The 21,221-nt window shown below is 39.1% G+C and overlaps 1 protein-coding gene across 1 annotated transcript; it reads right to left on the bottom strand.

Moving 5' to 3' along the window:
* Nucleotides 1-11,653: 11,653 nt before the first annotated feature.
* LOC114573351 (adenylate kinase 7) lies at nucleotides 11,654-17,353 on the bottom strand. Its single transcript, XM_028605510.1, has 18 exons — nucleotides 17,120-17,353; nucleotides 16,863-17,015; nucleotides 16,619-16,733; nucleotides 16,425-16,519; nucleotides 16,234-16,344; nucleotides 15,967-16,050; nucleotides 15,776-15,864; nucleotides 15,597-15,687; nucleotides 15,286-15,363; nucleotides 14,744-14,893; nucleotides 14,162-14,290; nucleotides 13,897-14,002; nucleotides 13,374-13,502; nucleotides 13,221-13,289; nucleotides 12,852-13,049; nucleotides 12,196-12,413; nucleotides 11,918-12,076; nucleotides 11,654-11,817 (listed from the first exon to the last, which is right to left on the bottom strand). The coding sequence occupies exons 1-18, from the start codon at nucleotides 17,201-17,203 to the stop codon at nucleotides 11,782-11,784; spliced, it is 2,094 nt and encodes a 697-aa protein (XP_028461311.1). The 5' UTR covers nucleotides 17,204-17,353; the 3' UTR covers nucleotides 11,654-11,781.
* Nucleotides 17,354-21,221: the final 3,868 nt, after the last annotated feature.

The raw sequence follows: 21,221 nt of genomic DNA, 5'->3' as shown, positions 1-21,221 counted from the left end.
CAATTTGAATCTGTTTAAACAGTTTGACTTGTGATTCATTACCGATGGTTTTGGAGGAGAGAATGAGAGGGAAAAAGTTAAAACCATACATACGAGTTTGAAGTTCATCCCCTGCCTGCATGGAGTCATAGGAATGCCATAAAAAAAGTATAAATCTGTTAAATATTAAGAAATAAATGTGGAAATAAGTAAATACAAAATGTGGAAATATAAATAAAAATAAAATACAAAATAATAATTATAAGCAATTTCATTTATGTTTACATTTATTTGTGAATTTAATATAATATTTATTTAAATTTATGTCTGCATATATTTATATTGCTTTTCTGAGGTTTCTTCTATATATATATATATATATATATATATATATATATATATATATATATATATATATATATATATATATATATATTAATAATGTATATTGGAACCAGATTTGCTTACTATTGGCGTTTTTCCACTACTAGTACCAGCTCTACTCGGCTCAACTCGACTTCGCCGCTGTTCCCCGTTTTTCCATTGCAGATTTAGTGCCTCATGCTTGGCTGGTTGTCATAGCGACGGTGCAGTAAACTGCCGTGACCTAACGCGACACACACACAGAACGTCAAAGGTGTGTTGTTGTTGCCACAGCCAGAAGACACATGTCGCTTTCACATCACCTTTTGGTATCGGCTCAGCTTGCTTGGAATCTCGACGGAGGTGGTACTAAAAAAAGTACCTGTTAGCAGATACCAGGGACTTTTTTTCGTAAAGGAAAACCAAAAAAGGCGAGTAGAGTTGAGGCGAGTCGAGCAGGTACCATGTAATGGAAAAACGTCATATGTGTTGGTGTCAGAACAGTATATGTACTGCACAGTTTAAATGTAGTAGGGGGAAAATTTAAACAATAAAATTTGACAAACAGGATTTGTTTTATGTTAACGAATCCATTTCAACAAAGATATTTATTTCCATGGGGAGCAGATTATGGCAGATCTTTTAATGTGACCGGGCCTTAAATGTTCTGATAGCAGTTGTACGACGATGCGTTTGTGGGAGTCAGTGGGCGTCTAGCAACTCTGCATTGGCCATTGGCGAGCAGAAAAAAAGAAACTCTGGCCGGGCCAATCACATTCTGTATAGAGTCAGTGGGCGGGCTTATGGCTGCTGCTGCTGGCGAACAGCGATCTTTTGAATCGGCTTTGTCCGCGACTCTGGAAGACTTGGAGTTGAGCTTTTCTTTGAGAAAAGAACAAAGAACGACACTGAAATCATTCTTAAAAAAGGAAGATGTGTTCGGAGTTTTGCCAACCAGATACGGCAAAAGTTTAATCTATCAACTAGCTCCGCTACCTTCTTCGTTGCTCTGCCTGGTTGTAGCACTATCCTATCGCGTGCAGAGGGAATTTGAAAGACAACCGTTTATCCCGCCCCTCGGATTGAGCCCTGCCAATGGTGAGTTCCCAGACCCTACATCTTGATGTGGGTCTGGCTTGTCAGGCTAGTCCCCGGGGCAATCAGAGATAATTATGGGAGGTTTATAATGTCGGTGCCTGAAACACATGTAAACATATACGCACACGCAACCACCAACCCACCTACACAACAGATTCTTCACTCATTCACTCATGTAAACAGAAAAATAAAACACAAGATTTTTTTGGAGTATTTAGGCTTAAATCTTCTTAGTTCTCAAGAGCTCAAAGTATCTATATCCAGAAGACCCTTTTATTCTTCAGAATGATGGATCTTTGCTGAAAATCTACTGTACAGAAAGACTAATGGTGTCCCAAACTGAGCCTTTTCCTGCTGGTAATTCTTTTTGTATTGCATCACAAATCACATCTTCCCTCTTTATATTTGAACAGCTTCTTCTCGCTGTCCAAACATTCCTGTGACATACTCACAGGAACGTCCCCTTTGAGGCCTCAGCAGACCTGGCTCTTATTAACATTTGGAGACCGTTCAGATATTTGTATCTGTGATTCATCGAGAGAGCACACGGTTACCCTGGAGCCTGCTGAAAAGTCACGAGTAGAACTGCTGACACTTCCTCTACTCAAACTGATGCTCCGAGAGGATTAAATAAAATGTTGGCCAACGTTTTTTGGCCCCTGCCTGACCCACAGAGGCTTTATTACGCTGTCAAGAAGGTGTAGTAAATGAGTGCTCAAGTGTCACACCTATCATGTCAGAGGTGCACAATACTAACTAGCTGATACACAAACAAGATCATGTATCCACATATATGGAAGCAGAAAGAGGCAATATTTTTCAGGTTCAAACTTTGTTTGAGGTGGGTCTATGTACTGTCTGTTGATTTTATTCTGGAACTCCAATCCAAGTTTTTCCAATAAAATAGTTTTCTTTTCCTATCACTGTTTGGCATTCAAGAACAGCAGCCAAATCCAGTTTGCGAGAGGAAACAACAGATAAGTAGTAAAAGTGTTTTTTGTGTAATATTTTTCATCTCACCCATGGTCTCATTTTTAACCATACTCGGCAATGAGTGGAGTAAATGGGGGGTCAGAGCTCTTTTATCTCCAGCACCTTTACTGTAGATAACCACAAAATCATAAAAAATGTCATGAAAAACTCGCGCACAAACAAGCGGCTGCCAAAATTGAGGAGCAGGAGCACACATGCTGAAAATAAAATATGATCTCACAGGACTTCACGCCACAACATCACCTGGTATGTGTAAGCTGCAGGTTCTTAATAAATCTGACCATAAACCTGAGTGCAAAAATTATTTGAACTAAATGTGGAGGATGCCACTGACCCGGTAGAGCTACTGCAGTCAATGAAACAGCAATAAATATTTTTTTATTTTTAAATATTATGTTATTGGGCATTTCTGCCTTTAATCACCAGGACAGCATGAAAGGGGAGAGAGAGGGGGAAGACATGCAGGAAACCTGCCACAGGTTGGATTCAAACCCCCAACCTCTGCATCAAAGGAATACACCTCTTTATATGGGGCACGCTCTACCAACTGAGCTACCCGGGCTGAAACTGTAATTTTTAAGAGGATGGTCTATGCTGTTTTAATGGAAACATGGTGGATGGTTTTAATTTAGTTTCAATAGTTTGACTAATCTATAAGATGCTCCATTATCTCAATACCAAGGTGCTGGAGGAGATAGTACCGGTAATATTCCATACATTCCATTCCATATTGTGCTCATTTTCAGGTCCATACTTGTATTTTGGGTTTATAATAGAACATGTTTACATGCTTTAATGCTCAAAAACACATTATTCTTCTCACATTGTCTTAATACATCTGTATTCACACTCTGTATGAAACACTGCGTCCCCCCTCTGGAAACAAAGATGGACATGGAAATTTTGGACAACTCAAATTTCTTTGAGTTGAGTCTTTTTTTTTGTGTGACAATTATCATATCCTCTGCTGGGCTCTTTATAAGGTATTACAGTAATTGTTATTGTTGCCAGGTAACAGAGCTGTAATCTAGCTTGATGTAGATGACATCATTTTGAAAACTGGTGAAACCCACATCTTCACCAGCTGCACACAGACACAACATGAAACCAACGAGGGTTGACCTTTTGGACCCCTTGTGGGTGACTGGTTTGCACGCACGGTGAAGCATGTCTGTATGCAAGAACACACACGCACACACACACACACACACACACACACACACACACACACACACACACACACACACACACACACACACACACACACACACACGCTCTCTCTCTCTTCAGGCTATTTCATTATCCAACAAAAGCAAACATTGCTGTTAAACACAGCTTGGTAAAAAGTTTGTGTGTGTGTGTGTGTGCATGAACATGACACTGTGCTCTGGTGTGAGGTAGGTCAATATGGCCGACACATGGGGTCAGAGTGAATAATTTCTTTCTTGAGATGTGGAGACAATAAATGCAAGACTAGTTGTGGTATTTGTGTGTGTGTTATCACAATGAGAAACAGCGACATGGTTTACTGCACTTGCCTGTCCACACATGTAGATGGCAAGGTGTGTGTAAGTGTGTGTGTGTGTGTGTGTGTGGTCCTCTTTTAGCATTTTTCAACCACCAGCAGATGTTAGGGTACACCAAGGGGGTGGTGGATGCTATTTCCATGTTTTCAGTGTGTGTGTGTGTGTGTGTGTGTGTGTGTGTGTGTGTGTGTGTGTGTGTGTGTGTGTGTGTGTGTGACCGCTACAAGGGTGGTAGAGGTTATTGCGACTGGAAACCTAGCAGATAAAACAACATGTCTAACTGAGACCACCTCAGACCTCACTGACTCTTCCCTAAACACACACACACACACACACACACACAAGCTGTGTGCAGACCACTTGGCACCATGGGTAATTTAAAAAAATGGTTTCCTATCCTACAAGCCCTCTCATTTTGCTGTAGGTAGAGGATGGACTATGGAGAGGTTGACAACATATTTCCTACACAGGAACACACACACACACACACACACACACACACACACACACACACACACACACACACACACACACACACACACACACACACACACATATACACACTCACGCACACATCAATGACAGTGCTGGAGCTACTAGTATTACTGTCATTGACAAAACCACCAAACACAAAGTTAAAATAACACATTTCATTTCCACAGAAGGAATGATGATATAATATTAGGAAGCAATCAAAAGGAAATTTGCTCAAAATAAATATCAATTAAATAAAACAAGCATTCAAACAAGGTCAAGGAAAGAGGACTACATTTCCACCATAAGTTCTGTTTTTGAGCCAGTCGAGCCGACGCCCTGCACCACAGAATGAAACCTTTCTTTCTCGCTTGTTCAGGTGAAAGTCCTCACTAATACTCTATTTCTGGCATCCTGGATTAAAGGTTTTCCATTGGAGAGCAGCCATTATGGTAGACCAGACAGGGACCTCTGGCTGTGACCACTGTGTGATTATAGAGACCAATGCAGGAGTTTTTGATCATTTATCTACTATCATATTTCAACGTAGTAATAATACTGTAATATCATTGTGGCAGCTGTTATCATTATAAATGGTAAAAGTAGTGAGAAAAATGGAACAGTAATACTAGTCAGAATAATAGCAGTAATATAGCATTTATTAGCAGTACAGGAGTGCATTTTATTCAGCCTGTTAAGATTTTTCCCAGCATGCTTTGAAACAGGTGAAACGTCTAAGTACAACAGGAGGCAGCTGGACCATCTGGGCAATGACTCATGTTTTCCAAACAGACCTGAGAACAAATACAGCTACAGATATTTACAAAGGATTCTAAGCATTTCTTCTAACCGTTTTTAGCGTTTACAGCTTTAGGATGAAACTACTAACTCATTTCTAACTTGCTCGAGTGCATCTTGGGAAACGCAAATGTTAATGGGAAGAATAATATCCTCCTTTTACAGCAGTAAAATACTGGAAATGAGGAAGGGGCCGGCTGACTTTGGGGTCCAGTAAAAAGCTGAACGACACATATTGAAGACATGAATTATGGGAACTGTGGGTGTTTGGCAGGACATCTCGTCATTTCCCCACATAAATGTGAAATTAAATGTCAGTGACAGTGCTGGACCTGCTCCCTGCAGGGGAAGTCTGTCCTAATTTGTTCTGTCAGACCACTCTGCCTCTCCCAGTGTCACCGCCAACACTTTTAATGTGGCTGATTGGGCCGACCCTTTGTCCTTTTGCAGTGTCTCTTGACAGTTTTTATTTTTTTTATCCTGTCATTTTAGATGCTGTCATTCCTTTTCTGTCCTGCAGGGGTCACCCAGCTGCCCACCTGCTCCAAATTCCCTCATCAGCTCCCCTCTATATTTACTTTGAGCAATTGTTCCCGCAGCCTTTTGTCCTCTTGTTCCTGGCTTGTGGTGACCCATTGACTGACCTTACCTGGACGTCCGACTGCCTGCTTGTTGCCGATCGCTGCTTTGAACAATGACACCGTAAACTTTGCTTTTACCTTACTTGTTTTGTCTACATCTCATGCTTTTAAGTTGATTTTACTGGACGGTTAAAATTTGTTTTCCCATGAGCAATGATGGAAGTTCTCAGATCTTTTTACTTTTACTTTTACTAAGTAAAAGTAGCAATACCACCGTGTAGAAATACTGTTGGTAAAAGGACTGCATTCAAAATCAAAGTACAAAAGTATAGGCATCAAAATATACTTAAAGTACCAAAAATAAGAGTACTCCTTATGTAGAATGGCTCATTTATTATATAATTGCAGTATAAATATTGATGCATTAATGTGCACAACATTTTACTTACTTTACATCCTGCTGGGTAGCTTGTGAACTTCCCCCTGGGGATCAATAAAGTCTTATAATCACCTAATACATAGTTTTTTGGTTGATTGTATTTTGTACTATTAATCTGAATCTTAAATGTAACTACCAACTAAATCACACTTTCTTCTCATCACTGGAGGAGCTCTCTCATTTGACAATAACTTCATCAAGCTCCAAAGTGTATGCAGGTAACAGACATCCCCATAGGGCAATTCTTGAGTATTCATTGTTTAATCTTTACACCAGAATGACACATTTACTCACTTTACTGAAGTACACATTTGAGGTACTTCTACTTTACTTGAGTCTTTTCTTTTTATGCCACAGACATCAAAAGCACATGTGTTACATGTTTTCTGAATTGTCTTCCAGCATTTGATAGAAATATTGGGTCTGTGTATATTTGCCAATATCAAGTAATAAATATGTGAGAGAATAGAATAAATTGTCCCCGGAGCTGCATGTTGTCGTAGTCTTGCTTGTTGATGTGGTGCTGATCATGCATCTGACACTGTCACTGTTTTAGTGACTTTGTTTTGCGTTAATAACTGATTTAGGCCTTGGACTGTTTGTGTATGAATTGTAAGGTTTAATAGTGGAGTGAGACTACACAACTAACTTTAGCGTGCTTTGTCATTCTCATAAAGAATAGGCTGCTCGAGTCCCAATGCATTCATATAGACTGAAACAAATTGTGTCATCATTAAAATATATAGTAAATAAGAATATAATTTCATGGTAGTCTTAACATATAAACCTACATAATATTGAACTATTCAATATGAATCTGTTGTTGCATTAAAAAGTCAAAGACGTTCACTTCCAGGATTGCTCCGGTGCCACCGGATATTCCGTTGGATGTCCTTCTTTTCGGCTTGATGTCCGTTACCTTCCGCTTTCTTTGTGTTGGCATTCTAAACTCCGGTTGATTGATGAGGACTATGGTTAACTACTCCTCAGATCTCTGCAGCGTAAATCCAGACAGCTAGCTAGACTATCTGTCCAATTTGAGTTTTCTGTTGCACGACTAAAACAACTTTTGAACGTACACACGTGTTCCACCAAAACAAGTTCCTTCCCGAGGCTATTTTTCAGTGGCACCGTGGCTCTGTCCAGCGCATAGCACCGCCCATGATGATTGTGATTGGTTTAAAGAAATGCCAATAAACCAGAGCACATTTTTCTCCCATCCTGGAATGCTGTATGGACTAGCCAGGTCTTCCTCCGCGGCGCTGTGGAGGAAGGTCTGGAAATGCTAGACTATCTTTCTGTGACTTCTAGGGACTGCTTTTGGCTCGGTCTGCTGAACAGCGCGACCAGTTTTGTTGCTGGATTTGTCGTCTTCTCTGTGCTTGGATTGATGACTCAGAGAGAGGGTGTTACTGTCGACACTGGTCGATTCAGGTACAGTAAATTCAGAGATTTTATCATATGCAAGATCTTGGTACATGCAAAGTTTAATGCAACGTTCTAACATGTATAGCTTTATGGTATCAAGTCTCTCCTCGTTCACTTCACAGGTCCAGGTTTGGCCTCCATCGCTTACCCTCAGGCAACAGCTATGATGCCTTTGCCACAGTTCTGGAGTGTCTGCTTCTTCCTGATGCTTCTTCTACTGACTGTTGATACACATATAATAACATTTGTCCTATTGAAAAATATTTGTTTAAGACACAAATCAAAAAGTCTATTTAATTTTGTCCCCAGTTTGTGATGGTGGAGACTTTTATCACCACAGTGAGCGATTTGTTTCTGAAGTTGTTTCGTGCACCAGTGAGGCACGAGATGTTTGCCTTCTTCTTCTGTCTCCAGTTTCCTCATACATCTTACCTTGGTTACGGAGGTTAACACTTGTGTTGTCCTCCCGGGTCAAAATTAACACTCTTTTAGACACTTTATTTTTACCTTTTTGATGCTTTTTTTTCACATTTTGCTTGCTTATTTCAATGTTTATTTCCATTACTACAAGTATCTTCACCACTAGAACCAACTCATTTACATTAGTTTTACACTCATTTTTTTTGTTGGAATTAATGGTCAATAAACCTCATTTATATGAAATTATACCTAATTTTTGTGTAAGAAAAAAGCAGAAATGATGAATGATTTGGACTAATGGTTAAATTCAGAGGAATGAAGGTAATGGATAGTCACAAATATGTCAAAGTTTAGTTAGGATAATTCTATGAAATTGAATACAACACCCACAATTCAATGAAAGTAGAGATCTGATCCTTAATGTCACTTGTGAAGAGTATTGTATGGAACCATCCCTGTTATTTCAGGGCAATTTAGTTGAAAGAAACCCAAATTTCTGATATAGAAACTTTGAAAACGGGTCAAATTTGACCCGAGGAAAACAGGAGGGTTAATGAAACATATTTACATACAAACAGAAAAAAAAAAATTCAAGAATTGTAATTGTATTTCATTTAAAAAAATCTAATCTTAAGTATTTTGTTTCAAATCTTGCTGCTTTAGACCCACTCTGCTGTTCTCATGGTGCCCCTGTGGGCAGCTGGACAGAAAGGTCAGTGTCCATCTGGCTCAACTGCTCCTTCCAGGCAGTGCTGCCTGGAAGGCGCCGTTGGGGCCAAAAAACACCGATAAACGTCCATCTGTTAGTTTAAACAGTATGCTGTAGCAGACAATTCTCATTTTTGAGATAATGAAACTTTACTTCTATCACTCAATATGCTGCAAGTGCAGCTGTTTTTGGCATTGGTTCGATCACCAGGTCCAAAGAATGTAAACTGGCCCAAACGGTCTCCTAAGTGTTTATTCCCGTGTTCCAGTGTTTGTCTGTCCTTCGTCGTCCTGCTGAAGATCCAGCCAGGCAGAGTAGAGAAATGGGAGAGGATCGAGCCAGGCAGAGGAGAGAAATGGGAGAGGAGTAAACAACTGTTGAACTGAGGACGTCTGCAGTGACAGCTTAATGTGACCGGCAAAGTCAAATTAACTAACTTGACATTTCAGCTATCATACTCTATGTAAGCTATTTGCAATCAATGTAGCAATGTATGATGTATGTTTGTTACAATAAAAAACAAGATGAACAGATAAATGAAAATAATCATTGGCTGCATGCTGAGCTCCAGTGTTGTCCTAGTTACTGGAAAATAGTAATTAGTTAGTTACTAGTTACCTCATTAAAAAGTAGGTTAACTAAATAAAAAAACAATGGGTTCCTGCTTCTTCCAAATATAGCCTACCAAATGGTTTTGACAGACCAAACATTTTGGCCCTGTCTATGATCTAATGTTTTAATAATTCATATAATTGATGCAACTGTGCTTTACTCCATTACCTCTTTATTTCCTTTGAATCCATGTTGAAAGTAACGCAGGACTTTAGTGTGTAAAAAGTTCACTGGAATGCAGGAAATTAATTGTCTGACACTTAAAATCCCATTGGGGGGGGTAGATGGAGACTGAATTTGCATTAATGTCAAAATAATACTTTCTTCAGCTTACGGAGTAAATTAAAGCCCCTAAATCTCCTAAGTGTTTTCTCTTACTCTTGTCATAGCACAGGCATCGTAGTCCTGATAACTCAATACAATTGAAGGTAGCCTCAAGTCTGTACCACAATTTCTTTTCTTTTAAGAATTTAAAGCTAGAGAAATGTCTAAATACAGTATGTGATATCGAAGAGGTTACTGTACAAAAAAAAACTCAAGTATGTATAAACTACTCTCCACTGCAACAATTATATAGTTTTGCTTTGTAGCTTTAATGACCTGAAAATGCTATTCTTGGCATTAATTGTGGTAAGACTTTGTGCATAAAGTGACTGTGTGAAAGGGAGTGCTTCTGTTATGATTTATTTTCCATACGGGTATGCCTGCAGACAGCTTCTAATTAGCTGGTGGATTCCACTGTCTGTCAGTAACAAAAAAACTAAAAAACAGAGTCCAGACACCAGTTTAACGTCCACAACAAGCAGAGCAAAACATTCCTATTTTACGACACATTTTACAACAACAAAGTTGTTTTCCACAGCCAGACTCATTTATTTTTTAAAGCACAGCAAAGCATGATACCGGCATTTCAGTGCATCTTGTAACATGACAACTGGGAAAAATATAAATACTTAGATACTTGAATCAAAGTCTCTTAAATAACGCTGTGTAGTATCTAGATAGAATTTCTGCACCACCTTGTGTTGAAAGAGCAGACTTTTAAAAAAAAGATGGCTGAACTGAAACATGAGATTTTTTTTACATTCTGCATAACTGCATGCACAGTGATCTCTTGTGGTTAGATGATGAAGTTAAACGAATCACATAACATGCAAGAAATATACGTTGGTTATTTTCTGTACCGTATGCATTCATTTAAAGGTATATTCTCATTTTCAGGTTTATACTGGTATTTTGGGTTTCTACTAGAACATGATTACATGCTTTAATGTTTAAAAAAAACTAGGGCTGTCAATCGATTAAAAAAAATTAACTAATTAATTGCACAATTTGCTGTAATTAATCGCGATTAATCGCTTTTTTAAATTGAGACTGAAGCTTATAATAATGGATATTTAAATGCTAAATCACTTAACTTTGCAAATATGAAGAAAAAAACAAACAAGGAAAGGTTCTGCTAAGTTCAGAATGTTTAATATCTTTCAGAACAACAGCAGCAACAATTTGGCTTAGTCCTGCTGAAGGCTGCTGAAACGGCTAGAAACTGTCTGACTTGAGAGCAGATTTTTGTCACCGTCCCCGGCTGCTGTCGCCTGCTCTCGTCTACTTTACAGGCGAGGCGCAGTTCAGTCGGCGGCAGGGCAGTCGGGACTCACCCGGAAATGGCGAGCGGAGTGAGGTGACTAGTCTCTCAAAATCTGACGAAAATCTTCTAAACTGACCTTTGTTGAGCTGAAATGAAGACAGATTCAGCCACTGCAAGGCCTATTTCTCGCTTAAAATGTTTTCGGAAACATGTTTCAGTGAACTATCTTAGTACAATATGAGATCGTATTCTGAACGGCCGCCATGACAGTCTGGCTCTCAATATCCGGAGAAAACAAACCCATGTGACGCGTTCGTCCAATCAGCTGCCGGTTTTCATTACTTGGGCAACAATACAGAGTAGCGCCGCCTGCTGTTATGTAGACATATTACGTTTCTCAGCCGCCACATGAAGTAAACAAACACAGCTGCGTTAATTTCGTTAATTTTTTTTAACGAGTTAAATGAACGCAAAAATTAATGCAAAAATGAACGCGTTAATTTTGACAGCCCTAAAAAAAAAAAAAAAAAACATTTTTATCATACTGTCCGTCAGAGACAACCCTCTCTCTGAAACACTGTTTTAGCGCCTGTCTCTTTAAGGTCCGTAAAGGATAGGATCAAAAACTACATTTTGACAACCTAATCAAATTCCTTCATATTTATTATAAGCCTATAACACTGATGCAACACTCTTTTACATTTTTAAAGCTTTTGATTACATTACTGTAGGATAAACACAGCCTCAAATGAAACATGGGAATCATTTCCTTGTTATTCTTTTTGGTTGTTCCGCAGTAGATGTTCAGCCTGCAAAAACAAAACATTAAATATTAACTGCTGCCTCAATTCCGTCATATTTAACAAAGAGGCGCCTATGCTAAGTGTAGAAGGTCTACCGTATAAATACCAAAAAGTCGACGGGGTCCTCTGGTTTGATCTTGGAACACTCTAACATGGCCTCAGTGAGCGAAGGCATCACATTCTTCATGAGATAGTTCCTCAGAGGAAGAGCGTGAGCTTCCAGCAGATCGTGCTCCTGTCTCTTCACCACGGACAGATTCTTTTGCTAATCAAAAAGAAAACAATTTAATTGACTTAGTATTTTTCCAGTCATTGTTATCTATCAAAGTACCCAATGTGGCATGGTAATATATCACTACCATCTGTGTATAATACAACACTTACCCACTCCTCATACTGAGTAGCCATCTCGGCCAGTGCAGCTTCATTCCTGCGTTTCTTCTCAGCCGCCTCTGCAGCCACTTTCTGCTTCCTCTCTTCCTCTTTCTTTCTGTCCTCCTCTTCCTGCTCCTCTGGACTCGGGCCATAGTTCTTCGGAATCCCCACTATCTCAGTGATCTTCTTGAGAACATCGGTGTACTCTGAATCACCTGTGGTGACCTCTGGAGGGGAAAACAAGGCACAATTAATGTTAAGTGAACTGTCATGTTAATGTGCAGTACCAGTCAAAAGTTTGGACACACTTTCTCATTCACTTGAATGGGAAAGGGTGTAAAACATTTGACTGGTACTGTATATTTTCAAACATATGTTAATACAAAAAAAAAGTACACCCTAAACCCAAAAATTATCAAACAATAATTTGGTGGCCCTCCTGCAGTAACGCTAAGGACCCCCTAGGGGTCACGGCCCCCCTGTTAAAGATCTTTGGCCTCGGACATGATCATATAAAGTGGAACAGACACAGACAGACCGGCACAAATGTGCATCTAATAATGACCAAACTCTCACCTTTTCTACAATTTCATTTTCTACATCTGCGGTCATTTCAAATAACCGTTTGTGGTCTAATATGAGCTACGTGTCTTTGAAGAAAATACCTATGTGTTCCGGGTGAATCTCAAGCTCATCAAAGTAGTCCAGCAGGGTTTCTTCAGCCGTACTGAGTTGTCTGTATCTTGTCAGACGAGGGACAAATTCCTCCTGGGTGTAGCACTTTTTCTCTGCCACACTCTGTGGAAGTCCCAGAACTCTCTTTGTCAGAAAATCATCTGTCGCATCGAGGACAAAAACATGCTCTGCAAAACATAAAACAAGTAGAATAAGAAAGTGCTTCAGCCAGGATGGTTTGCATTATTACAGGTATATGTTTGGCACGTTCTGGGACTAGGATTATTTTACATAGGATTCCTAGTTTCACTTTCAGTGCCTGCTGTGCTGTAAGAATTAAATGGCCTGTCATCAACAACCTGGAGTGATGTTCTTGTTGTACAAAGGTTTTTCGCATGGCATCAAATCCTGGTTATCCATATCCTCATCTGAAATACAAAAGCGCCACATCAACATTAGTGTAGTCAATATTAACAGACATACAGTAATTGAATGAATGGACTTAAACTTACCAGAGAAAATCAGCTTTGCTTGCTCATAAGTCTTGGGGAAGCCATTGAGAACAAATCCTTGGTTTGTGCATGGCCTTGAATTTAGCTTTTTTTGCAAAATGTCAAAAACCAGATGGTCAGCCAGTTGACCTAATGGACCAACACAGTCTTTTAAAACCCATCAATAATCCAACCACAGATACACCAAACACAAAGGTCTCAATATTATGACCGATTAAAGCACAACCGCCTGACCCAGATTGTTAGGACAATTTAAGCTATGGTTAAATGAAAACTTAAATCTTTCAGAATTTATTAAAAGCCCCAGTTAACACACCATTTCCTTCCCATCACAATGACTAAACAGCAGAGCTGTTTCTGGACAGGTTGTGGAGTAATAACATGTCTCTACCTCACTTCTATTATTGTCATGATTATCATTAGCGTAAAAGTGTGAAGTAATCCAAAGGCTGCTTTAGTCAAACATCCAAACCACAACTTAAAATGCCAATGAACCAGAGGATTCAAAGGTTCCCTAACTAACCTCCGTTCATTTCCCTGCTTGTGTTAAAGAGTTCCAATTCCTTCTGTGCAGCCGCCACTTCCTCTTCACTGACATTCTCAGGGTTCCCTTCATTAACTATCCCCACCTGTAGCATATGACAAAAAACACGACAAATCAACTATGAGCACGTATTTGTAATCAAAACTCAAATTACAAAAAAAAAAAAAAATCCACATGAGGGCAGTGAGAGAGTAAAAAATGAAGTCTGGTAGGCGAATGCAATCCTTTCATTTATTCCACTGACCAGTTGTGTGATCTTTTCCTCAACGACTTCTTTGATCTTGATGTGGTGTAGATGGTAATGACTGCAGAGCTTCTCTGCAACAGTGGTTTTACCCACAGCTGGAGGTCCAACCAGGCACACTCTGATTGGCTAAGGAAATAAATGGTGGAAAAGAAATCATGGCAGCATTTATCTGGTACCAAAAAAAGCTTTCATATTAAAATCACATTTATTGTGGCACGTGTATTAGATATATTTCTTTTTTCATTTGCGCTTCTAATTTTAGTTTACCTTGCTTATGTTGTTGCTATTATTATTAATATCACTGGGTGGATTGTACAGATATGTATATAAAAACTACAAAAACAATCACAATAATATGACAATTGTACTGCACCGTAATGTACTGTAAATTAAGAGAATGAGTTGCAAAAATATCAAAAAATTCTTTCTCCTATCTGTATACATTAAAACAAAGAGGACTCTTGTATTGTCTTCCCCTTTAGAGTTGCTGAACAAGTCTTCCAGTGTATCAGAGGCTGCCTTCAAGTCTTGTAAGTAATATCAATTAAGTGTCTAATTTAAATAGCTTTAAACACTCACAAGTAGCTGCCTGGTGTCTCTGTATTCTTCCACAATGCTCTCCATGTTTTCAACCATCCCAGCTTCAGACTTCCAGCGGAGACTGAAGGAGTCTTTTATGATAAAAGCATCCAGGCGGAGGTTGATATTTAGGTACTCCAATTCCTCTGGCTGACGTGAGAGAGGACACATCATATCAACACAGTATTTTTTAGATTCAATATGTACTGAAAAAATATTCAATTATGTGCCATGGAGGGCGGACAACGTTTTCATACAAGCATCTAGAGCCACTAAAGCTAGAAACAACTCTGATACTAATGTATGTGTGTGTTGTGTCTTTACCCAGTTGTAAAATGTATATTTGTGACAGTTACCAACTCTCACTTAAAGTCAAAAGACCAAAAATTTAGTCTTGAGCCAGCGCTGTCATCCTAGATCCTAGAATAGTTGTGTCAGATAGAAGATACTTTTTCAAGGAGTAAAGCCTAATCCTCCATTTGCAATAATCCTGACCAGATTCCAATTTATTGAAAATAAGAAAAGCAAATTACATACTGTACCTTAAAAGCTTTCATGGAGATGGCGTCCTGCTGTGATAATTTGTCAATTTTTCCTGGCCCAAGTGTAGCGCTTATCATCTGAAAGGTGAAAAGACATAAAATAATTTATCTCCATTTTGTCTTTGCAGCCCACAGTCGTTCACAGTAGAAGGATATGAACACATGGAGACGGAGAGAAGACGTGTAAAAAGGTCCCCATCTGGATTCAATTCAGTCTTGGGTCACCAGACAGACCCACAGTAGTGTTTTACAAAAATCTCTTACTAGTTTTCTTAAATGTGTTGCTGCATTCATGTTTATAACAAGGTTACCTTTACAATATCCTCCAAAGTGTTTTTGGAGTCATCGACCGCAAGAATGTACTTTGACTTTGGTTTGAGTTCAATGATGTTTTGGATCACTCTGAAACAGGAAAACAAGTCAGCCCTGCAGTAATTATCTCAAAAATGAAATGACAGCATGTACGTAGGAGTATGTTAAATTAAACCACCCTCCAAGGTCGTATACGTGAATCATGGGGATGTGATTTGTGCCCTGTCCAAAGAGAGGAACTTTAGGAAACTGCATCAACCAAGCCACCTGTTTCAAAATACAAAAAAACATTTCACAGTAGATGATATTGCAAATTAGGCATGCAGTGTACACACAGACATACAGTATAGAGATCACATTAAAATCTACCTTGAAAAAGTAGTGAAAGAGGTTCTCTCCCTTTCCGTACTGAACACCAGAGCCTACAACATATCCAGTAAGCTTGTTCTTTTTCTGTAAGATTAGAAAATCACACAGAATCCATGGGGTTTAAAAGGCATTTTTCTAGTTTGTTACATTTACATTTATTTTTCGCATTGCTGAAGTTGGGACAAAAATAATTACATTGTGTAACTGCTACCATGCTGTTGGAATATTCTAGGTATGTTGAACTTTTCATCCCAATAATGTACTTACAACTCTACCCAGTTTGAGCACAACTTTCTCAAGATTATTGTGGTTTTTGAAACTGGGATGCGGCCTTTTTCTTCTGTACTCTTCCTCTGCTGGCATAACATGTGTTTCTTCCTGAAGAGAGAAATTATAATCACATTGGTTGTGTTAAATATTCACAGGACAAGTTTGCCTACATTTTCCTACAGGCTCACCGGATTCTGTGGCTTGGTCATGGCCCAGGTCATCACGCTTGAGACTAAAATGAACATTTTCCGAGACTTGAAGTTCCCCATCTGGTCATGAAGGGCTGTTTGTAAAAGAAGGGGGGGAGGGGGGAGTACAAGTATGATAAAGAAGATCATACTTAATCCAGTCTGCTGAATAGTAAACCTACTTAATCCCTTACCTGTGATTGCCCATGTTGCTTCTTCAATCTGCTGTTGTGTAGCACTTTCTGAGATGTTGTACACCACTATGTCACACTCCAGCAGGTGCCCAAGAAGCTCGTCTCGAGTTGGTGACTATAAAAGAGATCATATACCCAATTATAAATAAGTCTGTGCATTGTCCAGAAATAAACAACATTTATATAAAGTTGTTATATAGTCCCTGCGTGCACACACAGGTCAAAGTAGCAATGCCTGACTCACCGTGTACTGTTCAAGTAGAAAACTTTGTTTTTCATCTTTAGTGGAAGGAGACACAGTTCCCACTAGTTGGAAAGCAGGTTCACCTCGAGGGGAAGTCTCTTCCGCTTCGACTTCCTCAGAGGTCTCTCCGGCTACGCATGATGTCGATAAAAACTGTTAAGTAGGTCAGAAAAATACTGTAAAACCAATGGATGACAAGCCATTTTAAATTAGCAATATACTTAGCTCTATCTAACGTTAACGTTAGCCAACGTTACCTTAGCGATGTGTTCGGAAGAATATCTGTCGACGTCGTTGACAAAAATACGTTTCGGATGAGTTCGTTTATTTGTATCTCCCATTTTAGAGGCGAGAATTTTCGGTTGTAAATGCTTTTGGCTTTTTGTAGGAAATATTAACTTAATAACAAAAAATATGTTTGTTAAAGCTCTCACTAACGTAGCAGTCTAGCTAGTTGTTGATTTCTGGCATAGATTTCTGGCTCCGTTGCTATGGACTCATTCCGGTTGCTACGGTTCAGCCAATGAAATGCTACGCTGAGAATGCGTGGGGTTGACACGTTACGCGCACACATTGACATATGCGCTCACACTGTTGCAGAGTCTAGTTTAAAACGGCTTTGATCTAACGTCAAGCTCTGGCAATATGCTTTGTATTGTCTTTTCTTTTGTTCCTGTTTTGTAATGTATATTATATGTATCTGTGTGTAACTTTGTACAATAAAGAATTGAAGAAGAAAAAAGATTTATAGTCAACACTAAATATTGCACATTGTAACATTTTAGTTGCCCATGTATGCCTCATGGGGTAATTGTTGCATTGATGTAAAGCCAAAAGAGAGAAGATTGGTGTTACTGTCTTGCCATGTTGCAGTTGATGCTGTAGCCTATGATATAGTGGACTTAACATGAAATATGCGTTATTGACCTTATTGCACCATTTAACTAGTGACTAAAGTTATCCAAAAAAAAAGTAGTGGAGTAGAAGTATAAAGTTGCATAACATGGAAATACTCAAGTAAAGTACCTCAAAATTGTACTTAAGTACAGTACTCAGTTACATTCCACACTTTTGTCACTATTCCTATGTGCGCGCGCAAACACACACACACACACACACACACACACACACACACACCTGTAGGCCTTTATAGCCCATCATGGACAATGGGGCGCTGACATGGAAACATTTAAAGCACCCCATATATTTATAGAGCTGACTTTATCTGGGAAACTGCTGGCAGTGTTTGATGGTGTCTGCTCTACACAGGTCTCAGCACTCAGTAAAACACACCCTGTCATTTATTCAAAGCACAGTGATGTCAAAGGGAACTGCTTCATGGATGGTTGTTAATCACCATGTATAGTACACCTCTAAATTTTATTTAACCAGTTCTTTTTTTTTTTTTAAATGTGCTCCATTGAGCCAAACTCCTGTAATTCCTGAAATATCATGGGATGCTGAGTCGTGTTTTCCAAACAAGGGAAGTCAAGGAATTTGAGAAGTCAGGGTATATATGGGAAATGTATCAAAATGCAGCACAACTTAACTTTGGTGAACAAAATAACCAGATATTTCTCTTACGAGTTAGTAGAAATCAAAAACAGAGCTAAAAGAGAGTGAATATTGGCGAGAAACACAGCTTGAAATGAATGATAATGTTGCTCCATAACTGCTGGATGTGTAAATAAGGAACTATTTGCTAACTTGCCATATACTTTTAGGTGATGCCAACATTTGGTGGAAAAGTCATGAAAACAGAATGTTTCTGCTGTCACATTTCTAATATCTTCCTTCTGTATAATGATTTACAATTACAAAATAGCTGCTGATGTGTTTGTACCAATAAACATGTCAAGCAGCATGCAATTTGTCAAACGCTTTGGAGCCATCAGCTGTTTTCAGCAGGCATGTGGCACATTACGATGACGGCTGTTGGTGCCAAAGACAACATTGCATGTTCATTGTCACAGAGTCTATTTCTGAAAGTTACTCCTCTGAAGTGATGTTTTGGTAATTGTAATCCTCTGGTGTTATGGAAGTGTGCAAAACATGCAATCAGGGTATCAGTAGTTTTAAACTTAATAAAACAATACATCTATTTATTGTCTGGAATTAGTAACAAATCGAGACAAATGTGTGAAAGTACAGTAACTTAACTGAAAGTAATCAGCTTGATTTCAGCTAATTTTACTATTTTGACCTCGTGATCACATGTGGAAGAGTTTCTTTTTATTCAAATACCAAAAAAGCCTAATTTCTGATATGTTTGTACAAAGTTGGATTCAAAAGTCTTTCAGCATCAGACCACTCTACTCTATGTGGCATTACATGCACCATGCTTAATTCTCCTGTGCTCTTTCTCTAGTCATTCCTGCTAAAATATGTATTGTAGCATTCTCAATGGTAAACAAACCACTGTCGAACTGCAGGACTTTACTGTTAAAAAGCAATTGTTGCTAACAGCTGCTGAATTGAGTGCATGTGGTGTGTGTGTGTGTGTGTGTGTGTGTGTGTGTGTGTGTGTGTGTGTGTGTGTGTGTGTGTGTGTTGGAGGAGGTGGGGGGTAAAGTGCAGAGGGGGCAGCTGTCAAGACAGGCAAACTGTGTGCTTCCTACATGCCCTTATAAGGACGAATGTCCCTCAAACCATGACCCATTTAAGACCGATATGCTTTATAAGTCCTGGTGATAAAGATAGGACGGTGCCAAAAAGTGCTTCTTTGACTTGAAGGGAGCTGTTGACAAAACACAGCACCAGTTTCATCCAAAAACAGGATGAAACGGATGTTTCTGACTCCTACTCTCTGCTCAACAATGTGCAGCAGTTGTTCCTTTTACTGAACTAGATAGTTAATATGAGTTGTTGAAACATGAACTGTTTGGTTGGTGTAAATCTTATCAACTCATTCAGAATCATGAAACTTTGTCATTGTTTCTTTGTTGTCATTTCTGTGTTATTCACCAGGGAATGAAGAATATTTAGCTTGTGAAACTTCTGATTTGGGATTTGTGGCCTGTAGAAACTTGATTGTTGTCAGTAGTCACACATAACTAAGTAAACTTACTCAAATACTGTACTTACGTACAATTTTGAGGTACTTTTCTTGATTTATTATACTTTATACTTTAACTCCACTACAATTTAAAGGAAAATATTGTACATGTATTTAACACCTAACATTGCAGGTTACTTTTTAGATTTTTTACAACCAAAACATATGATCGGTTTATAAAATATTATGCATTGTAATAGATTAAACACCCAACAGTATATGAAGCAGTTCTAAATGACTTCACCAACCAACTACAATATTAAAATACCACTTACTTACATATGACATAATAATCAATATCAATCTTTTGATGTTTGAATTTGATCTTTGCTTACTCACTTGCATTAAAGTACATATTTTAATGTATTTTTATAGTGTGGTATTGTTACTTTTTACTCCAGTAAATTATCTGAATACTTCTTCCACCACTGACTGATGTTGCAGACTATTAGAGGGCTCCTAAAGGACTGTGTTTATTCACTATCTCTACTGCTGTTACTGTGGCCAGAAAAACAATACTGAGTTAAGATATAACCTAATAACATTAATCCATGTGTCCAACTTCAAGAACAGGATCGTCTTTTCTACTTCAGCCTTCTCGATTGTGAGAGATTTTCTGCTTTCTTCATTCAATGGGAAAGTGAACTGAATGTCAACATTTTTTATCATTGTGTTGATTTGTTTTACATGACCTTCTTTACAAGACATAAAACACTTTGCAGACTTCAATTCACCCAAAATTCACCCAAAACTGTATGAATAGTTATCAGTTGGCAAAGATGTATGAAATGGACAAGTAGGTTAGTAGCGTCTCACTTTGAGGTGCATTACGGCACACGGCTACGAATGGAATACTTGAAAGTGTTAGGGGGTATTTACATTCTTATTGCACTCACAGTGTCCCGATAGGTCTCCAGCATGGGGACGTAGGCACTGTGGGGGCAGTGCGAGGTGACGAATAAGGAGCCTGAGCTCTGGCCGCAGTCTGTGGCGACATGCAGCCGCTGGTACCTGTTACACTCCATTTCCCTAAAAGGAGACACTGGAGCCAATCAGAGCTCAGAACCAGCACTCGTCGCTCCATGCACAGGCCTTCCCAGGGATCTGTCGTCTGCTGGAGGTCTGGGCCCTGCCCTCAGCTCCCACCCTCCTCTTACAATATTGCCTCTCAGCTGTCTGGCATGTTTTTGCACCCCCCACACCCCACCCCCTCCTCCTTCTGCACACATGCCATGACACTGGCAAAGTGTCACAGGCAGGTTCCCCTAGACGGCTCCTTCACCAGCCAGCTCAGACAAGATCTC

The sequence above is a fragment of the Perca flavescens genome, chromosome 18, assembly GCF_004354835.1.
Source record: "Perca flavescens isolate YP-PL-M2 chromosome 18, PFLA_1.0, whole genome shotgun sequence".
Classification (NCBI taxonomy): Eukaryota; Metazoa; Chordata; class Actinopteri; order Perciformes; family Percidae; genus Perca; species Perca flavescens.
Note: the sequence above shows the minus strand (reverse complement) of the source record. Positions and strands in the feature narration are given on the sequence as shown.